The sequence below is a fragment of the Populus trichocarpa genome, chromosome 6 (assembly GCF_000002775.5).
Source record: "Populus trichocarpa isolate Nisqually-1 chromosome 6, P.trichocarpa_v4.1, whole genome shotgun sequence".
In the NCBI taxonomy this organism is placed as follows: Eukaryota; Viridiplantae; Streptophyta; class Magnoliopsida; order Malpighiales; family Salicaceae; genus Populus; species Populus trichocarpa.
In genome coordinates, this window is record NC_037290.2 from 22,871,070 (window position 1) to 22,897,965 (window position 26,896).

General features: G+C 32.1%; 4 protein-coding genes across 5 annotated transcripts; 2 read left to right on the forward strand and 2 right to left on the reverse strand.

The window, feature by feature from the left end:
* Positions 1–211: 211 nt before the first annotated feature.
* Positions 212–2,154, reverse strand: LOC7470675 (ankyrin repeat-containing protein BDA1). Its single transcript, XM_002309444.3, has 2 exons — positions 1,407–2,154; positions 212–1,142 (listed from the first exon to the last, which is right to left on the reverse strand). The coding sequence occupies exons 1-2, from the start codon at positions 2,013–2,015 to the stop codon at positions 336–338; spliced, it is 1,416 nt and encodes a 471-aa protein (XP_002309480.1). The 5' UTR covers positions 2,016–2,154; the 3' UTR covers positions 212–335.
* A 6,408-nt stretch (positions 2,155–8,562) lies between these two features.
* LOC7462237 (17.9 kDa class II heat shock protein) lies at positions 8,563–9,517 on the forward strand. Its single transcript, XM_024603731.2, has one exon. The coding sequence runs from the start codon at positions 8,810–8,812 to the stop codon at positions 9,281–9,283; it is 474 nt and encodes a 157-aa protein (XP_024459499.1). The 5' UTR covers positions 8,563–8,809; the 3' UTR covers positions 9,284–9,517.
* A 112-nt stretch (positions 9,518–9,629) lies between these two features.
* On the reverse strand, positions 9,630–14,876 carry LOC7470676 (25S rRNA (cytosine-C(5))-methyltransferase NSUN5). The gene is made up of 12 exons (XM_002309445.4): positions 14,551–14,876; positions 14,373–14,431; positions 14,232–14,282; positions 13,987–14,125; positions 13,649–13,734; positions 13,405–13,503; positions 12,355–12,408; positions 11,661–11,805; positions 11,418–11,476; positions 10,832–10,991; positions 10,428–10,589; positions 9,630–10,283 (listed from the first exon to the last, which is right to left on the reverse strand). The coding sequence occupies exons 1-12, from the start codon at positions 14,804–14,806 to the stop codon at positions 10,012–10,014; spliced, it is 1,542 nt and encodes a 513-aa protein (XP_002309481.2). The 5' UTR covers positions 14,807–14,876; the 3' UTR covers positions 9,630–10,011.
* Positions 14,877–23,092: 8,216 nt separating this feature from the next.
* On the forward strand, positions 23,093–24,685 carry LOC7462238 (probable WRKY transcription factor 50). 2 transcript variants are annotated; one of them, XM_024603575.2, is made up of 3 exons: positions 23,093–23,666; positions 23,872–24,013; positions 24,193–24,341. In XM_024603575.2, the coding sequence occupies exons 1-3, from the start codon at positions 23,435–23,437 to the stop codon at positions 24,248–24,250; spliced, it is 432 nt and encodes a 143-aa protein (XP_024459343.1). In that variant the 5' UTR covers positions 23,093–23,434; the 3' UTR covers positions 24,251–24,341. The 2 variants fall into 2 exon arrangements, with proteins under 2 accessions (XP_024459343.1, XP_002308538.1); XM_002308502.3 differs by having other exon boundaries at positions 23,333–23,666; positions 24,213–24,685.
* The last annotated feature ends 2,211 nt before the right edge of the window (positions 24,686–26,896 follow it).

Here is a 26,896-nt window from a genome sequence, read left to right on the forward strand (position 1 = left end):
GGTCGTTTAACTTTTAACATGTAAAAGTGGTAACTTTTGCATGGAGAACACCAAATGTTTAATTATAACTTTTTTTTTAATATATAGTTTTTTATTATATCGATTTGGAATCCAAACAATTTGTATCTCTCGACTGGGTCCCTCTTTAGAACTTTTTAACTTAAAACATAAAATTAACTAAAAAATGAAATCGTTTCTTGCAAAAAAGAAATATACAATTTGGATGGAATAATATATGATTAACAGACTAAATAAGAACTTGTGAGATTTGAAGGACAAGATACAATTGGCATTTTTTATAGGAAGATTGTGTACAGATACAGCATCGGCGTGACTCACTCAAACAAAATTCGACGATCCCTTGGCGCCATTAACCTTCTTCCAAGCTTGACAATCTTTGCAATCAAGCGGACAGAGTGCCCCACAAGAAGAACGCTCAACAATCCAAGCATCACCACACTGAGTACAACCACGGTCACAATGTAAGTCCTACGCTGATGAAGGCTAGACAGACAGTATATGGAAATCAAGTACGTAAATGTTGATTCGGTGATTGCAACCCACATGATTGCCGTCAGAATCCACATTGAAAACCTCCACCTAAATGGTAAGCCACTTATCAGTAGCAAGATCACACTGAGAGATGCTAGAAAAGCTATGGAGTTGTGCATCACAAATTTATTGTAAGCAGCTGGTAACTTATCAGCCATTATGGACCGGCCAGCTTCATGATGTTCATTTGATGTTGCCCCCTGTGAATCCTCTTGCCAAAGACCACCTGGTGGACTAATCCCAGCTTGGAAAGCCATGGTTGCGATGAGGGATGCCACTATCATTAACGCATTTCGCTTTTCTCCCAACCCATAGCTCTGTCTCCTTTGATACTTCCTTTTCAACCGCGACTGTAAGCTTGTAAAATGATCTTCTGATCGTAAGTTCACGGCCCCAACAGCTTCCAATCTGTGCATTGTTGAAGAGAGGTCTTTTGCACTTGAAGCCCCTACTTGATGCAGGGAATCCTGGACGTCTACATCTTTCCAATTTCTTCGACCCTGTGCTAAGGCAATGTCTAGCACTGTGAAACCACTAGCATTTATCGCGTTTACCTCAATCTCGGTTTTCATGATCAGAAAACTTATGATCTGAAAATTTGTCTTTTCAAGTTATTATGGGCACCCAAAAACTTTCGATTAACATTTTCAATCGTGTCAGATACTCCTCTAATTAATCTTCCTTAATCTAGTTACATGCAAGTTCTTTGTGGAGTGTGAAACACCGAATTCTTCTTACTCCTGTGTCTAACAAGTTCTTGTTAATTTTTTAATTCAAAATCTACACTCTTCATGTCACGCTAAAGCCATAAAGGGATTGTAGTGTTTCGTAGTTGGAGAAATCTATTCTCATACCTCAATTTCTTTATCGGCTACCGCTAAGTGCAGGACAGTTGAGCCATCCTCGTCCTTAGAATTTATAAATCCATAGTCTTTGATTGTCTCGACCAGGAGCTTCAATGCCTCCAATTGGAAGTGTTTGACACAGAGATGTAGGACAGTCTCACCTCGTGCAGTCCGATGAAGAACAGCTTCGGGTTTGTTTTGAACCAATTCTTTCAAGACATCAACTCGGCCTTTGATCACAGCAATATGAAGTGGGTTCCGGCCATCTCGATTCTGAGCAAAGCACATGTCAGGGTTGACCGACAGCAGTGCTCTCACCACTTCAAGGTGCCCATTTGCTGTTGCCAAGTGAAGTGGAGATGATCCAAGGAAATCGAGTTCTTTTGCGAATTCAGGTTTTCGACATAAGATTTTTCTTGTAAATTCCAAGTGTCCAAGCATGGCAGATATGTGCAGAGGTGTCTCTGTAAAACAATCTGTAGCACATCCATCAAGGACAAGCTTATCTTCTTCAAGCAATTTCAGCAAGGCAATTACATTCCCTTCCACCGCTGCTTCTTTAAGTCTTCTTTGCATCTCCTCCATAGTCCCCTCCAATCCTATCTTTATGAGTACCATTTGCTTCAGTTCCCTCGATTTACGAGGATGATTAGTCTTACGACTCTACTTCAATAATAGGAGAGCAAATTATTTCTTGTATGAACAGAAATTTCTACGAAGTCAAGAGTCAAGACTCAAAACTTCAAAGCGTAATATTCAACATAAAATATAAAATAAGTCTTAGACGACATGTTTGAATATATCAATCAAAAATGTGTATCAGAATTTGAAATTCCCATCTATTCTTGTTGACTACTAAACCAACCCAGGAAAGAGGTAGCTTGACTCCAACTTTATTAAGCGGACCTAGCTATAAAAATTCTTAAGAAGAAGAATATTGAAATAGAAAATTTTTCAGGTATGTTATTAAGTCATTTACATAGTGTTTTTTTTTTTATAGAATAATGATAGTATTTATTAATTTGTTAAATTTATAATTAAAATAAAATTCTTAATAAAAAAACTAAAAAGTCATCAATCTTTCACTCAAGCCGTATGAGAGGAATCACTTTCAAGGTTTTTCTTCTTCTTTTTTTCTTCTTTTTTCTTATTTTGATTGTTGAATATGTTTTTTTAATTTTACCATTCAATGTTGTGTTGATTGAAAATTAGGATTGATAATTTATCTCGATTTGCTTTTTATCTAGTTATCGTGGTCTTGGAAAAACATTTCAGTAGCAGAAATCAATTTTTTTATTTGCAAAAAAATAAAAAATGAGAAGACCAAAATTGAGAGAAAAAAATAGTAGTCCTTTTGTTTTTTTTTAAAAAAATATTATCAACTTTGGTCCTTTTTTTGTCTTGCTTTCGATCATCTAATTTTTTTCTTGTCAATTTGTTTCTTTGATATTGTTTTTATTGAGATTTAAGATTTATAATTTGTTTTGATTATCTTGATTTAAAAAAAAGTCTTGTAATTGGGTTGAGGCTTGGTTTCACAATAAATCCAATTTTAGTAGTTGAGAAAAATATAAAATGAGGGGACCAAAACTGAAATAGAGAAATAATGGAAGGCCTTTAACTGAATTAGATTTTGTTAAAAAACATTTGGTACTTTTAGTTTGGAAATTAAATATTTTGATCTAAAATTTTATTTTTCTTGCATTTGAGTCTCTAATTTTGAGAGAGGTAAGAGAGAGTTATCATAAAATGGTGAAGGAGAGAGAAAGTTTATGAATTCTCAACAACAAAACTAGTTATTCTTAGTGTCGACATGTTTTATTTGATGACTAAAGTTCCATTTAGGTCATTTGTTTTCTTCATCTTGCCAAAAAAAAAAAATAGATCGGGGCTTGAGAATATTTTTAGATTCGAGTTGATTATTTTTAAAATGATTGAATGTTACTTAAAAACCATAAACAGGTTTATTGAGGTTCCTATTGTGTTTTTAGGTGTTTTCAATTGAAAAAATTGATGAAAATTGTTTTTTAGCCGTTGAAGTTGAGTGCCTAATTTGAAACAACAAGCGACATGTCACCTACTGTATTTTTTTTTTAAAGAACCGCGGGGGGGGGGGGGGGTGAAAGCATATTTTGTTATTTGCAAAAAAAAAAAATGAGAGGATCAAAACTAAAAAAAGAATAAAAAATAGCAGTCCTTTTGTTTTTTTTAAAAAAATAGTGTCAACCCTGGTCCTTTTTTTTGTTTTTCTTTTGATAATTAAATTCTTTTTATTGTCGATTTGTTCCTTCAATGTTGTTTTCATTGGATTTAGGGTTTATAATTTTTTTTTATCTATTTTTTATATAATTATTTCAATCTAAAAAAAAAATTGTTATTGGGTTGAGTCACGAAGAAGAAACTAATTTTATTATTTGAGAGAAATAAAAAATGAGGGAACAAAAGTAAAACAAAGAAACAATGAAGGGCCTTATTAAAAACAAAAGTGTTTGCGCCTCATTACATAGAAGCAGAAACCATCTAAATGAGACAATGCAAATAACTGGAGTCGTATTTGCACAGTGACATGATCAAAACAACAAAGAACAAAAATCACCATGAGGATAGGACCACACCACCCTATTGGTCTTGCCCTAATATTTTTAAAGGGTAAATTGAGATATATTTTTACTTGTCGTGATCGTCTACATCAATTAAATATCATGATTCAGAACAGCAACATCAATTATTTTATAAATGGAACCAATCAAATTGCACCAAGAACAAAAGCTGTGAGAACCCAGCTAACAATTTAAACCTGAATGTCATGTAACATGTAACCTTAGAAAATAGAGTATTACTATTTGAGACAACATATCCATTGATTTTAAAAGAAAAAAAAACAAGACTCTGGAAAGCAGCAAAGGTAGCAATGGTGGGCCTCTCCTTTTAGATTCGAAGGAGGTCATCTAGGCTATGATTTGGGAAAGATTTGGTGTATTTTGGTGGGAATATCATGTTGAACCAAGATGTTTAGGTGGCTACTTGGGGTAACTATTCTGGTTCAAAATGGGATTTAGGGTAGCTATTCTGGTTCAAAATGGGATAAAACAATGAGGAAGACAATGTATGGTATTAGATAATAAGTCGTTTGATTTTTCCTTTTTCCTTTTTTAATTGAACACATAGAAATAACGTTATTTTTTCATAATACACACAACTTTGCCCTAAAACACACTTTTCATTAAAGATAAAACTATGTTGTTTCTTCGACTTATGTTAATAGATTTTTTTGCCTTTTTTTTTCTAGTCAATTTTGCTCCTTATTTTTCTTGTAATTTTGCAATCACATCCTCAATTGGTTCCAATCTTAGGGAAGCTTTTCAATTGTGTAACTGGCATTCCTCAACTGAGCCTTCATACTTCGACACATTTTACATCACAGTCCTTAGTCTTAAAATTCTTTAATTTCATCCTTAATTAGCTCTTTGAACTTTTAATTCTTTTGATTTTACCCTGATTAAATCAATTAGCCCCGTATAACTTCAACACCCATTCATTTTAGTCCTTTAATCTTTAACTCTTGTAGTATTGACCTGAATTGACTTCCAAACTTATATTTTTCTTCAATTAAGTTCTTAAGCTTAATGATTTTTCTAATTTTGGTCAAGTAGACTTCCAAACTTTATTTTTCTTTCATTTTAACTTTTGATTAAGCCAATTAATCCCTTTTAAAGTTCAATTGGGCTCTTGGCTTTTCTAATTTTTCCAATTTTACTCTTATCTTTTATCTTTGTTCTTAATTAAGCCTTGATCTATCAAAATTGGACTACAAAAATTTGTGACCATGTTCATGCCGGTCCTTAAACTTTCAATTTATGCAGTTTTAACTAATTTTCAATCCATCTTCAAAAAGTTCTTTAGCAAGACCCCAAATTGTCCTTCCACCTGATGTTTTGACCAACTATAAATTATAAGTTTGTCTGATTGTGATCTGAAGTATTATTATCATTATTATTATTTATTTTCTTTTCCTTTTTTTCTTCAAAGAAAAATATTTTCTACATGAAAAATATAAAGTTTTTGAAGAACTCAAAATTGGGTTATGATATTTTTTTTCTCTTAATATCACCACTGACAAAAGAAGTCCAGTATTGAAATAACTTGTCCATAGAGACACCAGGGGGTTGTAAAAAATAAGGTTTGTGTTGTTAAGGATATTTTTGAAATATTGTTCTTGATATCAATTCTAAGACAAGTTGTTGTGGCAAATCATATGGTTTACTAATAATTATTTAAACCAAGTTTCCATGTAAGTTAGGAATTAATGTCTTAGAAGAAAAAGGATTTAGAATCCTTAGTAAACTAGTATTTAGAATCCTTATTGGATTAAGATAGTTTGAGTCTATCCTATAATTTTTTTAAAAATACAAAGGGTCTTGTATGTAGAAAAATAAAGTGTGTGTTAAGAGTTGAATATCAATCAACAAAATTTTGGAAGGTTCCAAATACTTATGTGTGTTTTGTTTCTAATAGAATCTCCCCTCTAATTTATTTTTACATAATTTTTAGAAATTCAAATCTATTTGGAATTCAAATCCATACCCTTAAAAAAAAATCCAAACACAATAATTGATTTCACCATATGAATTGAATTCAATTCATAAATTTATAAACAACTTGTAAGTGTCTAGTTATGAAAGTTTAACTTTCTTGTGTGATAATGTTAATTTTTTATGAGAGTTTCTTCTGGTCTTGTTTAAATTTAAGGACGGCTTTGCAAAAAAATTCATAGTAAGTGATTGGTGTGTGATTAAGTATTTTGAAATGAACATATTACATATCAATAAAGTAATGAGTCCCTTTCCAAATTCTTAATTAGCAAGTTCTAGCTAGATCATGTATTTTCATCCTTCTTAATCCTACCCTAAACCCAAAAACAGAAAAAAATAAAATAGAAGTAATAGTAGAAGACTAGATTTTTATGCTCGTACTATGTCGCAGGTCAGGTCAATTTTTTTCTAATATAAAAAAATATATTTAGTCGATAATAACCTGAGTTAACTTAACCATCATGTGATCTGAGATATAAGATTGAGATATCCCTACAGAAAAACAAATCACAAAGTTCAAGGTTCAATAGCTTAATGTTAAATGATGAAATTGAAAACAACAATCAATTTCAAAAAAAGAAATGTCAAAGATAAAAAAAAAAACTCAAGTCAACCTAAATTCACTCTATTAACCCGCCACCTCTGATATAAAATTGAGATATAAAAAAAAATGACCTAGAAAAAAGGATTGAAGTTAAACAAATAATTTTTTTTTGAAAAAACCTAGGTTAACTTGACTAACCTAAGACCCGGGATAACCATATAAAAAGAAAAGCAGAAAAAATCAGAAAGCTCAAGGCCAAATAACCTAATTTCAAAAGATAAAATTAAAAATAATACATTGAAAAAAGAAACTAAGTCAACTTAGGTTGACTTGACTACCCAGCGACTAGGGATAAACTTATAGAACAAAAAACATAAAAAATTAGAAAGTTCATGACCCAATAATCTAATGTCAAAATATATAATTAAAAAAAAACATTAAAAAAACCTTAGTCAACTCAGGTGATCTTTACTAACCTGCGACATAGGATAACCCCAATAGAAGAAAAGTAGAAAAAACTAGAAATCTTAAGGCTCAATAGTCTAATGTTAAAAGATAAAATTGAAAAAAAAAACTAAAACATACCAAAGTTAAATCGAGCTAATTCTTAAAATCAATGACCCTGGTCATAAGACCTGGATGACCCTGTAGAAGGCAAAAAAAAAAAAAAAAACTTACGAACAAAACTCTCAATCATAAAAAAAAAAAAACAAATAGCAATTAAAACAATAAGGATCAAATCTCATACAAAAACAAGTGAAAAAAATAATGAGGGGTTAAATTGAAAAATAAATTAAATTAAGAAAATAAAAAAAAAGAACAATTAAAAGAATGAGAACTAAAATTAGATAAAATAATTAAATGAAATAAGATATTAAGGGATAAAAGTGAAAAAATAAAATTAAAAAAAGAATAGAAAAACAAAAATCAAAAGAATAAAGAACATTTTTTTATATAAAAATAAAATAAAATCAAACGGTAAGGGATGAAATAAAAAAAAATCAATCAAAAAAAGAATCCAAAACAAATGAGGACTAATCAAAGAAATGAAAATCACAATTGAAAGAAAGATAAATGTGAGGAAAACTCTGAATTTTGGTTGACGTAGCACGATTCTTAAGGAAATGAAAGAAAAAAGGGGGGGAGAAAAGAATCCCACCATTGTCGTGAATTTCACTACATGTGCCATACCATTAGCCTTGTTGTTACTAGACGTTTCGAAAGACATAATGATTGGGCGTTTTTTACTGCTAGAAGTTGCTGCAAGCACCGTCTAAAGAGCGCGGACGACATCCACTCGTTGGCGTATGTTACAACTGCCAACAATTTTTTTTATTAATATTTTTATTTGTTAAAAAAATTATTTGCCCCTAATTCAAGTATATTATAACAAAATAACCATGATAAAAATACCAAAATACCTATGGACTTCTTCTTTAAGTTTTTTATTTTATTTCAAGGACAATGAATTAATTTTATTTTAAAAAAAACATAAAAACCTTACTTTTTTATTCGTTTTTAACTGAAATTATGTTATTTAACTATATAAAAAAAAGTTGATAGACAATTACATCCCAATCAATTTCATAATAATAAATGGATTATATTTAAAAGATTATTTTGCCTTGAAAAACAAATTTTTTTTATTATAAAGAAAAAATATATTATTATACTATAGTAATCCATGGTATGCTAAATCTACTTCTATAGTAATACATGGGTTTTAGATTTAAAAAAAATAATTAATTCTATGTTAAAAATTACGCAATGTGCAATAGAGCACACCGCCCTTGACGAATGGTATAGCGGATTGCGACCCTTTTAATTTAATCAAAATTTCCTGGTCTTCTTGGATATTATTGTCGTTTTAACCAATCCTAAATAATCTTTGCTTTTTTTTCTTCTCTCTCTCTCTCTCTCTCTCTCTCTCTCTCCTTGAGGAAGGAATCCTTGCTAAGGGAATGACTTGACTTTTCTACTGTAGAGGAACAGAGAGAGTGGGACTTCAAATAGTAAGTCTTGGCAATTACTTTTTGGGCTCCTCGTAAAGACTGGGCACTATTGCTTCTTCTATGAACATTCTAGACCCAACTCGTATACCCAGCAGAAACCCCTGGAAAGTCCCTTCAGTTTCTACATCTCTCCAGAAACTCCCATTTCTCCACCCCCAATATCCCTCTATAAATAACCACCCTCCCCACGACGAGTTCAAACACCTGCAAGAGAAGAAACACTAAAAAAATCACACAAGCGAAATCTCCAGCGAGAAGAGAAAGATGGATTTCAGAATCATGGGTCTTGACGCGCCACTCTTCAACACCCTCCAGCACATGATGGATGCAAGTGATCATGAGGCAGACAAGTCCTTCAATGCGCCAACACGCACTTACGTACGTGATGCCAAGGCAATGGCATCAACACCAGCTGATGTGAAAGAGTATCCAAGCTCTTATGCGTTCGTCATTGACATGCCGGGACTGAAATCAGGGGACATCAAGGTTCAAGTGGAGGATGACAATGTGCTGGTTATCAGTGGAGAGAGGAAGCGCGGAGAGGAGAAAGAAGGGGCCAAGTATGTGAGAATGGAAAGGAGGGTTGGTAAGTTTATGAGGAAGTTTGTGTTGCCTGAGAATGCTAACACTGACGCTATTTCTGCTGTTTGTCAAGATGGGGTTCTGACTGTTACTGTTGAGAAATTACCACCTCCAGAGCCTAAGAAGCCTAAGACTATCGAGGTCAAGATTGCTTGAAGAAGAATGCTTGATTACATATATAATGTAGCTTGTTCTGTGTGCTAAGGTGATGATAAATAATGAGGGTTTTGCTGGGTGCTTTGCTTGGGGGTGCGGGATGATTTTGGGCGTGTTTGCGTTTGAATGAGTTCATTATTAGTTTTCTCTTTAGGAAACTGGTGATTGTTGTTCAAAACGTGGTATGAAATATATGAATGTAGTGGTGGCGTTATATATTACTTTTTCTTTCTACTTGGTTGCTTTACTCTAATTCATATGTATTTTTAGGTTTCTGCCAATTTTCTTCCCCTGAACATCTTCATCTCTGATATTTTCGAGGTTTATTTGGAATTCTCGACTATCATTGCATGATAGAGCTACATTAATTAATCACCGCAGCCATATACCATTGACATAACAATTCACATTAATCCTACTAGCTTAGAAACGGAGCAGACATACCTTGCGGTTCTTGAAACTCTATCCTAAAACTAATAAACTTGAAACCCTATTTGCCGGCCATATTGATTTGCCGATAGTAGCAGGAGCCTGAAAGTCTATCGAGCACGGGTAAATTTATCTGCAAAAGCTTTCGAACTTCTCATCAATCATGTAATGGGTTTCGTCAGTGTTTAAACTGAAAACAAAAGGCAATTATCTAAAAGGAAAGGACGATGAGCGAAACTATTAAAGTATGCCAATCAAATGGAGAGGTCTTTGAACTTCTTTCAGGTTTGGATAGTTCTTCAATTAGAGGAATTGTATGTCTTTCTTGTCAGCGAGCTCTTGGTGTGCAACCATGGTTTAAAAATACCTCTGTAGAATACAGGCAGCGCAAGATTTTTCTTGTTCACATGGCAAAATCTTTTTAACCGGCCTTTACCATTTGAAAGAGATCCAGCAAGTTTCCGGCTTCCACTTCGTTCCTCTGAGTTCTTTTCAGAGCCCTTCTTGACGAAAAGGGCAATGAAGAAGCCTTCTTTGTCCTCAACTGGATCAGTTCGAAGCAGATGTTCGGCTGCAAGGGAAAAAACAAGAAATAGTTACAAAGGTTTGAACTTCATACTGCACAGTTCATTCAGTAACACGCGATTGCATTCAATTGAGTCAAATCAGGAGTTTTACACAAAGCAATACAATAATGATTCACAGAAGCACTTACAGCCTTCAAAAACTGGGAGACCGCGGCGTTGCCATTGAGGAAAGGGAGTTGCAAGCTGGAAACCATTGGATGTGGCCAAAGGTAGAATTGAATTAACAACGTCTTCATTTTCAATTTGATTGATGGAGCATGTACTGTAGACAATTCTTTTAACGGCTGTAACTGCAACAGTTTTTGTTTCACACTATGCTAGTTAGAACGTTTTGAAGTGCACAACAGTAAACAACTAATAGCAGCCAATAATTTTCATATCCCACACTTTTTCGATACCCTTCTACGCAGCACTCTCTCATTTTGGCTGGTATATGGTTCTGGTGATATAAGCAATTTTAAGTTGCAGGAAGGATACCATGAAAATAACTGTAGAATTAGCGTGTTTGAATCAATTAAAAAGGAGAACATACAAGACAAAGCATGGGCCAGGGCCTTCTTCTGAAAAGCTGCAAGCTTGTTCAATCTCTCTGTGTCTACAACATCAGTGGTACGAGACGGGAGTAAATGGTCTAATCTTTGAGCAGCAGTCCCAGATCCAGAGCAAGAAGGGTCTAGAAGAATAGCAGAGACCTGTGGTAAAGTATTGCTCGTAAGTAAGAGCACATGATATGCCAAGTAGATGGATCCCTCATAGTAAGGCTACCATAAACAATATTTCCCTACCTATTAAAGTGAACCAAAATTAAAAAAACGAGGGCATTTTTTAAGGGTTAGCTGGCTAAATAATTTTTGGAAACAACTTGCTAATTACAAGGAAAAAGCAACTCGATGTTCATTAAAAAAGAGCAGAAATACTAGGTATCAGTCACCACAGTTGCAGAAGCGGTGGCATGTGGGGATGCTGCAGTTCAAGAAAGAGCTTAGCGAATTCCAATAGATTATGTTTCAAGCTTAAATTATTCTTTCAATGTGATAAAAATTTGAGCACTGAAAAGCCAAACAGTGTGCAAACAGTTAGGCATCAGGAATCTTAAATAACATCTTCCATTTATTTACCTTGGAAAAAGGACCTTTTGGGTCAATGTTTAGAAAATCACCATGCAGAACTTCAATGTCTAGAAGCCAGTTAAGGCTAAATGGGATGTTAAGTAAGATGAAAACTAAGAAGCTAAGAATAAAAGCAATAATAAATTAAATTATTGACCACGAAAGAGAATTTAGTATGAACAAAACTGGGAGCCAAGTGAGAGAGAGATCTCATGCAAAAGTGAAAATATCAGAAAACTGCAGAAAGGATACTAGCAGCACCAGAGAGTCTGATAGTGTCTTCTAAACGTTTAGCCCTGTCCTTATTCAGCTCACAAGCAATAATTTTCCCTTTTCCTTTCATAAGGGCAGCAAGGTGAACGGTTTTGTTCCCTGGAGCTGAACATGCATCAAGAACCTTTACAGAAAATGAAACATTAACCACAGTGAGCATGAGGGAAACTACAGAAGAAATGCAATGGACTGGGGCCCCACTGCCAACATGAAGCAAAAAAATATATCCATGGTAAGGTAAAGGAATTGTTGTAAGGAATTTTTTAACATTATTTTGTACTTCATGCGTCATGTTTCAGAAAGAAAGAAGGCATATCAAAGTAAAAATTCTCAATTGTTATGGTTCAAGAATTAATAATTTTGATAAACATTATAAAATAGCCCAAAAAAAAGAGATTATACACCATACATTGAAAATAACTTGTCGGCAAATAATTAGTTGCTAAAAGGGTACTATGCTGAGCACCAAAAATTATTTCTTCAAGAAACAGGTAAAACACGTGCTACCAAACTATGTTAAATTATCAAATCAAATGGGAATGGGTATACCCCAGGTTCTGGAGGGGAAAAGAAAAGGCACATCTAAAACTGACTAGTAAAAGATTTTAACAAGTTACCAATACAAGAAGCAGAGAAAGAATGTAGAAAGTAGCTAGCATTTACCAAAACTCACCTCCCATCCTGGTTTGGGATCAAGAACTGCTGCCACCATTGAACTTGCCTTTCCCTATGAAAATAGAGGATTCCATTATAAGTCATATAGAAAGACCTAAATAAGAATTTATCAGCAAACCTTAGTCAACAATTTTTTTATCAAGAAAAAAAAATGCTTCAATGGGAACAATATGGGTCTCAAGAATCAAAGAAGCCTACTATATTGGTAAAAGATGCAGTGTGGTCTTATCTCTATGGTGTTTTATATCTGTATTTTAGTTGCATTAATTCTCAATTTCATGTTTCCATAATTCAGTATGTTGCTAATTTCCATACTTCAGTATGTTCTTATTTTCCTTAATTAAGTTGATTTTTTAGGAGTTAAGGGATGTATTAATAATTTCTTGTTCTTCTACAATAGGTGGGTCTTCCTTCTAGTATGTGTGTTTTGTTGGTTTTGATAAGTAATTTTCCTTTGGTTTTTCCTGGTCAAAGTCAGGATTCATGTTTGACTCTCAATTTTATGTCTCAATATGTAGCCACTTTCCTTGCAAAGTGATTCAGAATCATTAGAATTTTCAACTGTGGAAGGAAATCTAACACTGGGTATGAAGCAGATGGAAACTTAGGTGATATGCCTTCCAGAATTCGTAAATGCATATGGTAGAATGTTCCACATCTCTTAGATTCCAAAACAATTACAAAAAATTCAGATTGGTTTCTCATTCCAAAAGAACAAGAAAGAACCACAATATAACTTCAGGGATTTGATTTGCAGTACCAGGAAAACACCAATATTGGCTCCCAAATTTTGATTTTTGATTCTTGAATTGATTCCATATTTATTAATCACTCTGTCCATGAACATTTATTGGCCTTAAAAAATACACATAAAAGTTGCCTTTTCACTGCAAACCTTTTTGGTTAAATTAAACCCCTGCACCTTTCCAATCTCGTGCTTATTTAAAAGAACCCTATAGAAACTGGACTTGACATGTTTTCAGAGTGTGAATTTGAATATCAAAAGCTTTAGTTACAGCATCAAAGTAAAATTCAAATAACTTCTTACTTGCACAAAGATGCTTCCATTCAAGACCAGAGAGTGATTATGCAAATCAGTATGTGGTGGGAGCACCAACAAGTGAGGTATCATGTCGTCCTTCTGAACCTGTTTAACAAAAGAACAAAAAACATAAAAAAATTATTTCCAGTTCATGACATTCAACATTCCTTTCACGTGAAAGGATAACAGCTGCTTTGCACAAATATTTCAAACTCCCTCACTAAAGCTTCACAGAAATCTCAGAAAGTACCTTGAATTGTTTTCCTAATTCATGCAAGGCAGAATCAACATCCAATTTCAAGGTATTTACGCGAACGTAACAGGGTTTTGTAATATCTGCACCATAATTAGCACCCAAATGTTCACAAAATTGTAAGAAAGCAGACAACTAACCTTTAAAAATTCAAAGAAGGTCAAGGACAAGGAAAAACAAAATCCAAAATCTAACAATAATAGAGTCTCAACTTAGATCAATTATAGCAAAGGAATGTAGAACTTAAAACTAAACCTATCCCCAAGTAACCCTTCTCACTCTAACAGCTTTACCACGGAGCGCAACTAAAATTCAAAATTAACAAGAATATGTACCCGGAGGCTGATAAAGAGCAATAAAGTCATCAATGTTCTTCGCTTTTTTTCTCACTACAAGCTTAGCTAAAGCTGACTGCATAGCATCTTTTCGACATGCAAGGAACTTCTCCGCATCACCGCCAACCAATGAAATCCCCTACGAAAAATTAACACTCCACATCAAACCACCACCAAAAATATCAAATATCACTCCACGCATAACAGAATTATATTTTTTTATTTATTAAATTAGCATAAATTACCTTTCCAAATAAAACGTCATATGCTATAATATAAATCAATTCCTCTTGTCTCTGCAATAACACAGCAATAAACACAAATTTAATCCAAAAAAATAATCTTAATAAAATGAAAAAATGTAAAAACATTTTATTTTTCTTTACCTTCCACTTGCTATTAAGTATATTTGCAATCTCCAAAACATCCTTGATTATTCTTAGATCTGAAAATTCAAAAAAAAAAAAAACACATTTAGCTTGAATTATAAGCATTTCACTCTCTTCGGCACTGTTTGGTTAGCATTGGAAAAATACTATTATAAATTTGATAAAGCTGACTTACGTTTGAGAGTTTGGCAAACAAGAGCGAAAGTTGCTTTTTTGTTCCTAATGGAAGGGCTGTAGACAAGTGATTTAATGGAGGCAACGGCTTGGCGTTTAGCGTCTCCTTGAAGAACCGTGTGTAGGACCTTGGCTGCTTCTCTTCTAGCGAAGTAAGCAGACCGTTCGGCGTTGTTCAGCCGTGGCTTTGCGGATTTATCGGTGGTTTGTTTTGGTTTCGGTTTGGGTTTGACGGAAGGCGCCTTGTTTCGAGCCATAGTGTGGTGGCTCTGAGTAACTGTGAGGGAGCGAAAGTGATGTCTTTATTGCGCTAAGTTAAAAGTGCAACTAGACGACGAGGCGTTCTTTTCTTTTGTGTAATCTCAATATTACCACCATAATTTTAAAATCTGGTCCGGCAATTAACCCTGGTTAAAACTCACCCGGGTTAATTTATTTTTTATAAAAAATAAATTAAGAATAAAAATAAGAATCTTTCAATAAAAATTATATTCACCAACCATCCACCCCTCCAGACAATCAAATCTCCATAATTCATTCTTTCTTTGCTTTAAATATACATATTTGACATTCACTAAAGTAAATCACTGCAAATCCTTCTTTGTCTAGCCTCTCTTATGGAAGAAAGAAAGAAGCTAGCTCACAGGATTGGTGAAAGAAACTGGCTCGTTAACCTGCCGTCTCCCCTTGAAAACTTGCTCCCTCCCTGTCTTAGACTCTAGGAGACTGGGTTGGAGAGTTCGCTTGCCCACCGACTCAATCAATCGGAGGAAACTCTACATCTTTCATGTGGTTATCTGTAGTCTAATAATCTAACCATCTGTATGTTAATTCTTATGAGAAAAGTCTGAATCTTTACAGCCCTTTTAGTTTCTTGATCTTGATTTTGCTTCTGGGTACTTACTATTTTTCTAAAAGACTCAATCTTTATAGTATTCTTAAATTTCTGATCTAGATTCAATCTTCACATTGTTTCTAGCTTTTTTACCTTGATTTTGCATCTAGATATAGATTCAATCATGGATTCTTGATTTTGATTCTGGGTACTTGTTATTTTTGGGTCTGAGGTTGACCTGGCGGGTCATCTGAGCTTGACCGGGTCAATTGTGACTCTGGTTTTTGCTTTGTAAGACTCGGTTAAAGTCCTGAGTCAACTGGATTCCAGTCAACCCGTCAGTCGAGCCGGTTTGGAGTTTTAAAACTATGCTTACCACTAAACAATTTTTTTATATCTATTTTATCCTTTTATTTTCTAAAAAATTCAATTAAGAACTTTCATTTTATTCTGAAGCTTTCTTTTTCATAATTTATTCAAATGATATTGTATCTTGTAAAAAAATGAAATCATTTTATATTAAAATTAATACTTTTTGTTAAGCGATTCTAACAATAAGTTCGTAATTCAGAAATAAAAATGATTTAATAGTAAAATTAATATGAAAAATATTTTGAAAGTAAAATTAATGTTTTTACTTTCCTTCTTTTGCTTTTTTAACAAAATCATCATACATATTAACCATTGATTTATTTTTTTTAACTTAGTGGGTTGGGATTTAATGAATTTTAAATTAAAAAAACAAAAAAAAAAAACTCAAATAATCTAATTAAAAAATTATTTTGACTGGTTGATCTGGATATTAACCATTGATTTTTTTAACTTATTTTGTTAAAACAATGTATTTTTTATCATTTTAAAAAAATAAAAATTGATTTTCATGATTTGTAACCTGGCCTTGTCTCCAGTCAAATTTTACAATTATAGTATATATTTTCTATTTTTTTTAGTGTTTATATTTACCTTTTCCAATTAAGCTTGAGTTTTCAAATATTTTTTAATTAAGTATTTGTTTTTAGACTCATTTTGATATATGTTAACAAGATAGTTATATTTTCAAATCCACTTTTATTTTAAAAAATCTAATATTTTTAAACAATTAACAATTTTAAACAAAAACCAAAATCATCAATATCAACTCGCCCCCATTAGTTACTTTCTCTCCCATGCATCATCAAACACAACTCAGAATAGTTCGAAAATACCCTTTATTATAAAAAAAACAAAATCACAATCATCAAACCCAATAAAAGCTTTATTTTCAACCAAACTCACAATAACAGTTGTTAAAATCGTGATTCAACTCGTAAAATTGTATATTTTTACGAGTTGATATAGGCTTTACGTGCTAAATCGTGTATAAAACTCGGAATCAGGTAAAATCGGGTGAAATTGAGTAAAATCGTGATTTCACCACCGATTGAACGAGTTTACCCGCAAGGAATAAGAATGCAATGTTGCTGCCAGGTGTCGACCGCCTATTGGCTATAACAGATCAAAAGCAAATTCACCGAATCAGTCTTCTCTCTTCTCTTCACATTCACCATTCTCGTTCAGAAGAATCAAAACATAAAAAATCCCAAAATTGAAATCCCAAAATTCTAAATCCTCATTAAGGATTCCTAAGTGACCTAGTCTCTTAATCTCTTTCTCTCAGCCAACAATCAACCACCGTCCACCGGTACTCCATAACAGCCCTCGCCCCTCATCTTTTTTTATTTTTCCATCATCGACGACGTCCTTTTCACCAGCCACCGTGAGAACCAGAGTCCACCCAACAACAACGGCGTCTCTCCAGTCTCCACCAGGTAAGTTGCTCTGTTTATCTTGTTTCACCTCCTCAAAAATTCACTGGTTCTCTCTTCTCTGTTGGTAACTACCAGCAGCTGGGGGTGCTTTTTTTTCCCTGTCTGTTTTTTACTCTGATGCTAATATTAGTTTGATTGGATTCGCAGGCTCCAAGTTTGACTACAATATTGATCTTCTCAGTGCTCACTGCTCAGAACAGAGATAAGATTCTTAATTTCTTACCCTGTTTGTAATCTTTCGTGACTGTTGATTAGGACATTTAGGTGCTTTAATCTTTACTGTTTAATGATGTTAAAGATTGAGATTTTGATTCAAAGTTTTTGTGACTCTGTCTATTATTGAGATTTTGCCTGTGAATTTTAGATTCAAATTTAACCGTGTGTGTGACTCTGTTTTTTCACATAAATCAGTTGTCTCTGTTTCTTGATCTGAACAAGTTGGAGTCAGGTTAGTAACCCATTAAAATTTTTAAATGGGCTCCATGTGCTGATTTCGTTAGAAACCTGAGTTTCAGGATCTTTTGCTCACCATAAAATTTCCATAACCTCTAAGCATGCAGGTGCTTTTCCTTAGATGTTTTTCTATTTGAGTTGATCTTGATAAGATGATGAATTTTTGAAGGTCTGGTACTATCAATAGATCTGACTAGGTTCTCCAGAGTGCCTGGGTTTAGTAGTTTTGGTTCAGTTACCAAGCAACTTGTATTTGCTTCCCATTTTTCTCTTGAACTTATTTATGTGGAATTTATTTTGTCTTATTAGTATGATGGAGCAATCTAATAAAGTCTTTCAGAGATTCATCTGAAATAAGCAGTATCTGGATTAATTTAGGCCTGGCTAGTTGTATTCAATGTAGATTTTTTGCCTTTACTTGCAATGATCTCTATAAGGACTTCAATTTTCTGAAATTCCCTTGTGGTATGAGTCTAAAAATGAGGTTTTTCATAGAAGTTTGGCTGTTGAAATAACCTACTAATCTTAGTCATGTTCCTGGGGACTTGATTCATGATGCTCTGCCTCTGCTTGTTTCAGTTTAGTCCTTCTTAGTTGTTACCTCATCTGCAATGCCTGTTGTTGACTGGGGAATTGGGCTGTGATTATGTTGAAAATGCATGTTTCTTCTGTGTGCCTGTGCACCGGCACTCAGCATGCATTTACTATTATGTTTTCGGTGTTCTGTTTCTTGCCTTTTCCTTCTGGTTTTTATTTCTATTTTTTTTTTTTGAAGCTTAACGGTTACCTTATATGCATATGCTGTTGTGCTTTCTCACATAATAGGTTGTCAAGGATAAGCGGAGTGGCAAGACCAAGGGCTATGGATTTGTTAACTTTAAGTTTGTTAACTATTTGTTTTAAGTTTGTTAATTATTAGCTAATGAAAAGTTATTTAAATTATGTATGGATTTTTATTTGAACCGTATATTTTAAGGTGCTTGAACTATGTATGGATTTTTATTTGAAGCATGAATTTTTTTAATGTATTTAAAAATTCCTTACGATTTTACGATTTTACGATTTTACGATCCGTTTTTACGATCCGAGTTTGTTTTGCATTTTCCGTGCCGTGTCAAAATCGCGATTTTAACAACCTTGCACAATAACTATTTGAGATGGATTGATTTAGTTATCTTTAATCAAAATTATTTTTATCTTTTTTATCCTTTTACCTTGTTATGATTTCAACTAGATATTTAAGTGAATGTCAAAAATTAATCATCTATGTAAAAGAATTATCTTTATAATTTATATTATTTTTTAACATGTTTTTTTAAAATAAATGTTTTTTAGATTTTAAATTTACATGAACTCGTTATTATTTTATACTTAACTTCATCAAATATAATATAAGTAATAAGATTCAAACTCATAATTATCTAGTTAACAAAACTTTGATACCATGTCAAAAAATCATCTAAACCTAAAAACCTAAGTTATAAGCGAGATCCTAAATATGATTTATATTATTTTCTAATAAATATATTATAACAAAAACACTTTATTGATGATTTTTTAAAAGCTCAAAAACTTAAATAAAAAAATAAAATTAAGTAAAAAGAATAAAAATAGAAATAAATTGAAAAGTTAATGCATATTTGGTGAACATGTTAATTTAATAACTCCGTAAATATATATTTAGGTGAAATATAATTGAAGCACTTGACTAAATAAAATTTGAAATTAAGTTTTCGCAATTTTACATAAGGAGAAAACAAATGCTCATATGAAAAAATAAAATTTAAGATACAAATAATTATTATGTTGATCTTCAAATCTTGAATTCTTGATGAAGATATAATACATAAGAAAAAAAATTGGTGGAATGTATTTTTTAATAAAAAAATTGCAAATCATACTTGTAGACTTATGGAAGTACACATTTTCATTTAAGGACAAGAATACTTGGTTCCATTAGATATCCAGAAGTAATAAAATTTGAAAATAAGTCAAAGATAAACTGAAGTCAACCGGGATTATGATTTTTTTATTTTGAGTTATAATCTAAAATTTATCTTTCATAAATAACCTGTAATAAAATGAGTTAAAATCATTTTAAATTAGAAATATATTTGACCGACAAAAATGACCCAAAGTATTTATTTTTTTAAGAAAACAATGTTATATAAGTTATAATTAATAAGTTCAAAGTTAAAAATTTTAAGTTTTAATTAAATAAAAAAATTAACTCAATTTTATAACAAGATTTTTATTTAAGTTCGAGGTTATTAATTATAACCAAATCGTCTTATAACATCTTTTTTTTAAATCAAAGTAAAGAAACAACTTAAATTATTATTATTATTATTATTATTTAAACCATTCCAAACATAACCTAAATTTACTTCAAACTGCTTCTTTAACACTTTTTTAACGTTGGTGAGGTCTAGCAAGTGGCTTCCTGGAAGAAAGGTGTCTTTGAAAGAATTGGCAGACCCTAAAAAAGATAGACTTGGTGGCGTAAAGTCTTGGACTTATTTTAGTTCGGCAGCTTGCCAATGAAACTGAGTCGACGTGCTTGCTCTGTAGATACTATATATATCGAAAGGGAAGGCTCAAGATCGGATCGGTGGGCGGCACCAAAGAAAACAACTCTAATTAAGCTGGAAGTTACTCATAAGCTTCCGAGTGAGTCAAAGAGTCTGATTTCCTCTCGATGCATTGAATTGAAGAAGATATTAAACTTGGTTAAAATGGCGATGCCCTTCGACCGTCGAAAGATTCCAAATGTTCACCTTGGTTGGTGAATGGGCTTGACTTTTTAACACGACGTTTTTTAAGTTTGAATTTTACGTTACACTGTGGCTAATTGGCTATAATCAGCTGGTAACTGTAGGAATGCCTTTAAGAGATCCCCCCTACTTCTGTCTATAATCATGCAGCTCGGAGAGATTGCGTTTGCGTTTGCGTTTGCGTTTGCTGTTCTGCATGGTTATAAGAATACAGACAATAAAAAATATTTTTACTGTGTTTTCTACAAGACCCCGCGCAAAAAGCTGCCGAAGCCACTCCATGAAATGGTGTGGTATGGATTCGAAAGGTGATAGTTGGATGCTCTTTGACAACTGTCTCCGTACAATTTATTACTTGTCTAGCCTATGCCTTTCTTGAGATCAAGACTAATATTTGACCTTTCAATAGATAAAAATAATAATAATAATAATTGCTCATGGAGACCATGTTTGTTTTTTTTAAAAATAGTTTTTAGAAAATTATTTTTTAAATTTTTTTTATGTTTGTTTGCTATTAGAAAAGTTGGTCAACGAAAAACATTTTCCAGTCAAAGAAAAATTTAGCTTGGTTTCCAGGAAAGTGTTTTCCTGAAAAATTTAGGCGGAAAACACTTTCCGGAAGTTGTGAAAAATTTAGAAATGTCATATTATTTGCTGATTATATCAAATTTGGTCCTCAAACTTTTGATTGTTATATATATTTTGTTTTGAATATTTATTTTTCAATTTCATCTCTTAAAATTTAATTTTTATATTAACTTTGGTTCTTATTTTTATAATTATTATTTGCTTTTCCCTTATCATTTTTTATTGAAATTTTTTATCTATCAAATTTGATCCTTATTCTTTTGATTGTTACTTATTTTATTTGAAATAATTTATGAAATATTAATTATTATTATTTTAATTTCTTAATTTTTTTTATTTTTTAGATTTGATCTCTATTATTTTGATTATTATTTATTTTATTTGAGATAATTTATGAATTTTTTTTTTCAATTTCATTATCATTCAACTTTTTAATTTATAAAATTTGTTCCTTATTATTTTAATAAACTTGAGAAAAATAAAACATTAATAAGTTTTTTTCCAGCTTATTTTCCATGACATAATCAAACATTGAAAAATATTTTTCAACTTATTTTCCATTACACTACCAAACATCAGAAAATAATTCACTTTTCCAGAATTTATTTTTCTAGAATTCACTTTCCAAAAAAAAAAACTACTTTCCAGTAAATAAATGAGACCAAAATACCCCTCAGAAATAACATAGAAAAATATTTTCGAATCCCTTTTTTCAAAAAAAACCGGGAATATTCTTGGAATTTTGAAGATTTCACAATCCGGTCACATTCAAGGCGTCAACATCGAAAGAACATAATTCAACACCAAAAAACCTTATGTATTTTTTTTTTAATTTTTTACATCAAGTTATAAAATAAAACTACGTCAAAAACTATTATGCACACATATTTTTTAAAAAATTAAAAATAAAAATAAAAAACTAAGTTTAAAAGTGTGGTTATAATTGCTTTTTAAAATATTTTTCATTTAAAAATATATTAAAATAATATTTTTTTATTTTTTAAAAATTATTTTAACATTAGCACATTAAAATAATCTAAAAACACTAAAAAATATTAATTTAAAATAAAAAAAAATAATTTTTTTTAAATATTTTAAAAATAATTTTAAAATATGAAAACAAACATCACCTTAGCTAAATGTGAAACTTCGTTGACAAGGCTTTATGCATTCTTCGCTGACTGTCATCCATCTATGATTTTGAAAGCTTTAGCTCATCTCTCACGGCACAGGTGGCAAATTTGGGAGAAAATAAATGAGGCGGCAAACTTAGTACTCAATAAATGAATTCAGACCTTCTAATATTCATATTGTTTGGACACATAAGATGTATCTCTGAAATGAAAAACCGGTCGTCCTTTCATATTTTGTACGTCCTTGTCACTGACCAATAGGATTCCAATTTTACCTAGACCAATGGATACTCACATGAATATATAAAAAGTTTTCAGACTGTTTCGGTTCGGATCGATTTCGGGTAAAAACTAAACGTAAAACATCATGTTTCGGGTTGAATATAGATATTGGTCTATCAAAACCCGGCCCAGCTTAAAATAAATAAATAATTTTAAAGTTTTAAAAATTTACATGTATGCAAAGCTACTAATATACTGTATAATTGTAAATTATAAGTATTCGGGTTTTGATTTCAAGTTCGGGTTGCAGTTATGAATACCAAATAAGTGTTCAAGAACTGATTGAAATAGATTTGAATATCAAAAATTCATATCTATTCGGCCGATAAGTTAATTTGAGATTCAATTGACTTGCTACTGGCTCAACATGAGTATAAAAAAAATCAATTAGTAATTTATCTAGTTAAACCTGTTCAATCCTATCACAAACTAATTTTTTTCTTTTTCAAAATAACATTAATTTAATCTTTAAAAAAAAAAAACTAATTCAAGGACAATACAAAGTTAACTTATCTACTCTGTAACTCAAATTTTAACAATCCAACCTCGAGGTTTAATAACTATTATCTTAATAAAAAAAAAATGCTTATGCTTCTAGAAATAATCTACTACACCCTCTTTTTTCTTTTAGAACTGTCACACTCAAATGACCTCATTATCATTTTTTTATACTTATAGCAATCTTCACCGTTGTGAACGGGTTGGTCTAACCACGAGACCTAAAACCAAATTCACAAAAATCAAGCCCAAGTCTTCCTCGAAGTCATCCTTGGTATGCCCCACCACCTTTAAATGTCAAGAAGCTAAAATGCTATGACTGACCATCAAGCTTCCCGGTCACTTTGCATTAGCATTGAAGTTTCCTGCAACGTCACAGGAAGGTCGTAACGAAGCAGCCAACACTAGGTTGCCATAAATAGAGACACTTAGATATATAATTCTATAATACTGAACATTCAGGTTGATTGCTTTGGTGATCAAGAGAATTATGATCTGATTTTTTTATACTAAGATGTCCAGTCCTAAGTTTAGCACACAGCAGGATACACCCGAGCTGAGTGACTTCGCTCACGACCAGCTTTCCAATTTTGAGCTCTCAGAGTTCTTGACCTTCGATGAATGGATAGCGCTAGAAGATGCTCCATCGTCCATAGCTTCCAGTTATGCCTGCAACCCGGTTTATAGAGCACATGTCGTTGGTGAGTCAGGTGGAAGTAGCAGCCCTCGTGAAGAGCTAAGTGGTGGTAAGCAAATTAAGTCATGAATCAATAAGCATGTACGTGCACATACATATTAAGAAGCCATGATAATTCTGGCAGTTTAGCCATTGCTGTAAGGATGTTGATAATTAGCAACCTGATATCTTTGTTTTCATTATATATTAATTCCATATATGTTTCTCGCATCCTCGTGTTTGTGGTAGTAATTAATTGCTCGTGTCTTATTTAGGAGAGGGTGAAGAAGGGCGAGAGAAGAAGGAAGCCAAAGAAAGGGTTGCTTTCAAAACAAAATCAGAGATTGAAATACTAGATGATGGGTACAAGTGGAGGAAATATGGGAAAAAGATGGTGAAGAATAGTCCAAACCCGAGGTATATATTCATACAATGCTTTGTTACATATTTGTGCTTTGGATCATAGGCTAGATGAACGAGATTTATACTAAATATTTTACCACTGTTAAGAAATTGCGAGCCATAACTTGATCAATGAGAACTGCAGCTAAGATCAGTACTAATCTGCAATGCATAATGTCATAATGACCTTATAGAATCATGTGTTTGTTACCAGGAATTACTACAGGTGCTCGGTTGAAGGCTGCCCTGTGAAGAAGAGAGTAGAAAGAGACAGGGATGATCCAAGATATGTAATAACAACCTACGAGGGCATTCACACTCACCAGAGCTTTTCCTAATACTCAAGTACTGAAGTTGCATTGGCTCATGGTTTCAGATCCTCGGGCATGCTTGATATTGATGAACTTGTTAAAGATAACGTATTGCATCGATCTTGGTTTCACTTTGCTGCAATCTTTAAGTGTTGGAAAGCTCATGTACGACTTGCAAGATGTCTGAGGAGAATATCAGACAACAGTCAGCTTTGCCAACTTCTTGACTAGCTATAATATAGGACGTTGAGTGGTTTTTTGGTACTAATTAACCGGGATCCCCTCTATGCAATATTGTGTCTGATACAATTTCAGCTGTCATTGATTATGTGCTATGAGGATGCGTTCTTATAAAGTTTGATAATTAATTATTAAATTACTTCGTTTGGCTTCTCTTTCAATAGCTAGACTGTATATGTTCATCACAGGAGTTCTTGAAATTTAACAATCAGTAAGAAATTTAACAAGGATCGTTAGAAATTGAAATAATATTTTTTAGATCATGTTGTTATAATTAAATTTTAATTATGTCTTTCTGTATATACCTTTTCAAATACTATATAATAACTAAAGTTAAAATAAAGTTAGTTTGATAAGTTGGTAATAAGAAATCGAAACTCAAATTTGATAATAAAAAATATATTTCTTGAAATTTGGTTTTGATTACAAACGTTTAGTAAATATTTTTATAGTTAAAAAATATCTTGTAAATGTCTGAGAGAAAATATATAAAACTTGATATAGATCATTTGATGTCAGATAATAATATTTAATTTTAAATATTATGAAATTGCAGATATTTTTCCACTACAATGACGACTATTATATCACAATATTTCTAATTAAACTCAATTATTCAAAGGATTCCTTTATTTTGAACGAAATCTATCTATATCAAATGCATAGATAGGATGCATGATTTTATTCAAGATATTATATGAGTAAAAAAGATTATAAATCCTTTTTTAAATATTTCTCTTTTCTTTTCGTATCAGCATTGTTAATAAAAATGGATAGTATAATCTTATTATCAAAGAAATCAAAAGTAACATCAGACAATATCTAAGAATTCCCTATAAGAAAAAAAGTAAGGAAGTATCCAAAATAATAATATTACGGATTTTAATGTAATTTTAATATGATTGTTTTTTATTAACTTGTTTGAAGTATTTTTTAGAGTTTTAATTGTCAAAGCATTGAACCAATATATATATATATATATATATATATATATATATATATAAGCAACGTTTAGCATTAGTTAAAAAAAGAAAAACTTCAATTGGGAAAGAAATCATGGTTTTTTAAGGCTAATTGCAAAAAGGACTTCTGACCTAATTTTTAGGTCAATCCCCATGGCGACTGATGACATATAAAACAAGAAAAGATTTGTGTCTGGTTCAAATTTTGGCAAGTATTGGGAGAGGGGAGAGAGTAAGTAGCAATAGAATGGAAGAACGGAGGAGAAGAGACGGGAAAAAAAGTGTTTTGGCTAAACTTAAAAGGAGACGGTTTTGATATTTTATAAATAAAAAAACAAAATATTTTAATGGTATTACCGGAGGTGTAAAGTGAAAATTTTCTGAAAGGATATGAAGAATGTAATTTATATACATGATGATGCTTCTAAAATCCAGAATGCTAGGGAAATTATTTTTTGTAATGTTTGGATGATTGATGATCATATGTTCATGTCAATCTTTCATTCTCCATAACTGAGGATTCCAAGGGTTAGTGACAAAGACTGAATTTCCTACAAAACAATCTATTTTTTAGAATTTTAGAGACTCTCCGATAATAAAGTCAATGATTTTATTATGAGAAGTTGCAGTAAATAAACATTATATTTTAAGAACAAGAAAATTTATTCTTAGTTAATATATGATAAATATTGAGAATAAGTTGTAAGAAAGTGAACCCTTAGGCCTAACGCGTAGTCGAGCCTAGAGAAATTATGTCAGACCCTCTTGCCATGGGCCTTGATCTTCGTTGAGTTTTTATAATGGATCTTCTTTCTTTTGGTCCCTTCTAGGCTTTATGAGAAGAAAAAAAAGGTTTTTAGTATGAAATACATCGATCTATTTGGAGCCTCCAAGTCTTAGCGTATTTAATGCACAAAAATCTTGAAAAGGCCATCCTTTTTAATTGAGAAATCTTCTTACCTTCCTCCTGCATTTTGTCTTCTCAATGTAGAACTGTTGAGATTCTTGAGGCTAGACATCACATTCTTATTAAAGGGGATCTTTCTCGAGAATTAAAATGGCAGCTCACCTTTAATGCTGCAATATAGGGATTTGTGGTGACATGATGGGTCATTTATCCAACAATGGGGATGATAAATCATTTTCTTTATAATCCTAGCTGCTTATCCTTTTCTTTTCTTTATCTTTTCCCAATCTTTTGTCAGTTTTTTCTTTGAAGATTTTTGTTAAGTAAGTTTATCTCTTCCTCTTCGTCTTGCATTCCTTTGTTACTCCTTTTCTTAAAAAAAAAAAAATAGACTTCTATAAGGATAAATTTGATTCTAGAGCCATAAACATCGTTTCACCAAGTGTTTCAAGAGATTTTTATGGAAGAGAAAAGTCAC